This window comes from Carassius carassius, chromosome 16 (assembly GCF_963082965.1).
Source record: "Carassius carassius chromosome 16, fCarCar2.1, whole genome shotgun sequence".
Taxonomy (NCBI): domain Eukaryota; kingdom Metazoa; phylum Chordata; class Actinopteri; order Cypriniformes; family Cyprinidae; genus Carassius; species Carassius carassius.
The window spans coordinates 2,301,046-2,304,088 of record NC_081770.1 but is presented as its reverse complement, the minus strand read 5'-3'; the positions used below and the strand labels follow the sequence as shown (position 1 = coordinate 2,304,088).

General features: G+C 30.2%; 1 protein-coding gene across 1 annotated transcript in view; it reads right to left on the bottom strand.

Moving 5' to 3' along the window:
- Window positions 1-2,269: 2,269 nt before the first annotated feature.
- The window catches only part of LOC132159294 (NACHT, LRR and PYD domains-containing protein 3-like), a 39,693-nt gene continuing 38,919 nt past the window's right edge, over window positions 2,270-3,043 (bottom strand). The window contains exon 16 of the mRNA XM_059568819.1: window positions 2,270-2,287. Within this exon, the coding sequence (XP_059424802.1) occupies window positions 2,270-2,287 (18 nt within the window). The remainder of the gene's footprint in view (window positions 2,288-3,043) is intronic.

The following is a 3,043-nucleotide window of genomic DNA, read 5'->3' as shown; positions in this document are numbered from 1 at the left end:
GTTTGAAATAATTTCACTTTTTAAATGTTTTTCTCCTGTGTTTAGTTTTTCTGCTCACCAGGGCTGAATTTCTTGGATTAAAAAACACAATAAAACCAGTAAAATTGTGAAATATTATTACAAGTTAAAATAGCTGTTTTCAGTGTGAATATATTGTAAAATGTAATTTATTTCTGTGATCAAAGCTGAAGTTCCAGCTTCAGTGTCCTTCAGAAATCATACACTGATTTGCTGTATGTTTTTCCAAAAACATTAATAAAATCTTAATTACTCCAATCTTTTGACCAGTATAGTGACATAACTAGTTTTATATCTTCGTTAATTTACCCCAAATATGTTTTGGTAATTAATAAAGTGAATTTAAAAGCATGGAACAACATTTTTATTGCATTTAATTATAAATATAAATGCACTTTTTGACAAGAAGAAAAGAGCACATTACAAAAACAGCTCGGCAGATACAATTAAAAACGGTTAAATATCAATATAAAAATATTTAATGATGCACCGCATGCAAGATGAGAAAAAAAAAATTAAAACAGGAGAGTCTTTTTCCAAGAAACTGCTATTAAAATGAAAGGTTTGCATGCAACACGGATGATGAGATGAATCGACCGATCGTACCAAACATGATCCATGAGTCCATTCATTGATGAAGACAGATTTCTGTGATCATGTGAGCGGTCAGTACCTTTGACAGTCAAATCAGCAGCAGTCAAATCTCAGGACACGAAGGTTTATGAACAAACACAGCCATAAAAACAGCTGAGTACATTTCTTACAGGATTCTTTGATGAATATAAAGATAAGCATTGTAAAAATCTTATAAATCTTAACCTCTGACAGGTAGTGTGACCTTACAAAAATAATCCTGGGTTTATTACAGTAAAAGTGTAGCAAACATATTTTTGTGTGTATTGACTAGCATTTGTATAGCTGTAGTTTTATTACAAAACCGCGGTTAAACTACGGTAAGTGTAGCAAGACCGTGATTAATTTATGGTTACCATGATTTAATTACAGTAACCATGATTTTTTTGGCTTTATTTGTAGTAGTAGTAAAAAAACGCTTAATTTTCGCAATCGCTAACGTTACAAAAGTGACGCGTTTATTGAAAAAAAAAGAGCCTAAAAACTCGATTGTGGTGATCTTCCGGTGAGAATATAAAGTGAATACCAAGCCAAGTGTTGATTAATGATTTGTTCGCTAGTGTTTTAGTCTGGACACGGCTCTTAATTAGAAATTATACAACGCTTAACGAGGCAGTTTTTTTTAAATGATCAAACTCAGTGAACGGTTAATAAATCATACCATGTACAGCCATACAGATATTAACCACAATACAAACGCGTTTATAACGGTTTTTAAAACACTGTTTTAAAGGGTTTTTTTACCCAAAGATGGAAATTCTGTCATTAATTACTCACCCTGATGTTGTTCCGAACCCATCGTTCATCACCAGAACACAAGTTAATATATTTTTGCTGTTTCGCCATTTTGGAAAGTACCCCACATAATCAGCGTTGTTTATGATCGCGGTGTTCAAATCAAGCTTAGAATCGACTCGAGAAGGACTCGCGATTCATTCGGAAAATCTCTGAATCAATCCATGCTGAATCGTCTCTTGATTGGCGATGCATAGATTTATTTCCCAGCCCTATGCTTTATAAATAATGTGTTTGCTTGATTTGGTCCTTTAAAAACCGAGTTTGAATGCATCCATCCAGGTTAAGCGCTTCAGAATCGCTCGGGGTTCATCGTTTGGCGCTCTTCATGTAGGCAGGGATAGCTCCTCTGGCTGTCAGACCCTCGAAGCGCTTGTAGGTGTAGTTGATGAAGACCCAGTCCTTGTTCTTGTAGTCTGACTCCGGGTGATGGCTGCTCGACACCGCTGGACCTCCACACAACAACAGAACAGCGATCAGATTCGAGCCTCGCGACTCACAAGAGTCGACTCACACGTCATGCGACTCCCGAGTCATCCGGAGATTCACACACTGACGTTCAAACGCTTGGGAACAGTCTCTTCTCATCTTTAAAGATTTTTATTACTTTTATATTTTACAATATAACTTTTTCAAATATTGTTGATCCCAAACTTTTGAACGGCTGTGTTTATGTACATTTATATAAATATATATATATATATATATATATATATATATATATATATATATATATATATATATATATATATATATATATATATATATATATATATATATATATATATATATATATATATATAAACATATCAGGTACAGTACATCAATTTCTCAGATATTGCTGTGAATAATAAAAAATGTCAGTTATGCTGATATTATATTAAAGGCTACAATTAACAACAAACTTCTAAATGGCACGCAGGGCAGTTTTTATTATAATAATGTTTTATTAATAACTTTTTAATGTAGAATTGTTTCTACTTCAATTAATTTTTTTAGATACAAACATTTAAACAGTTTAAAATGTTCATTCTTGATGTAATTTAATTTTAAGGATTAATTTAATGTAACTATATTATTGCATTTGTACATTTTGTTGAAAAATTAATTATTAACAATATTCAATTTGTCCCTATTGATATAATTTTTTAAGAATTAATTTAATTTACTTGAATTAAAATTGATTTAATTAATTGTGAAGTGTTCATTGAATAATTATTTAATTTGTCCTTCTAAAGCATTTATATAATTAATCTAATTCCCTCCTTGATTAATTTAAATTATTAGATTTATTAAGAATTAGTTTAATTTAATTGATTTACTTTAAAATTGTTTTAATTAATTTTAAATTTATTATAATTATTATTTAATTTGCCCTTCTTGATGTAATTAATTTTAAAGCATTCATTTACACTGATACTGAACAATTGTTCATTCTTGATGCAATTTATTTTGAAGAATTAATTCAATTTATTTAAGTAAGTTAAATAAATGAATGCCTCAAAACAAATTCCTTCAAGAAGGGGCAACAAATGTATTATTAAAGTAAATCAAATTAATGCTTGAATAAATTTAATGGGCAAACATGAAAAGGAAA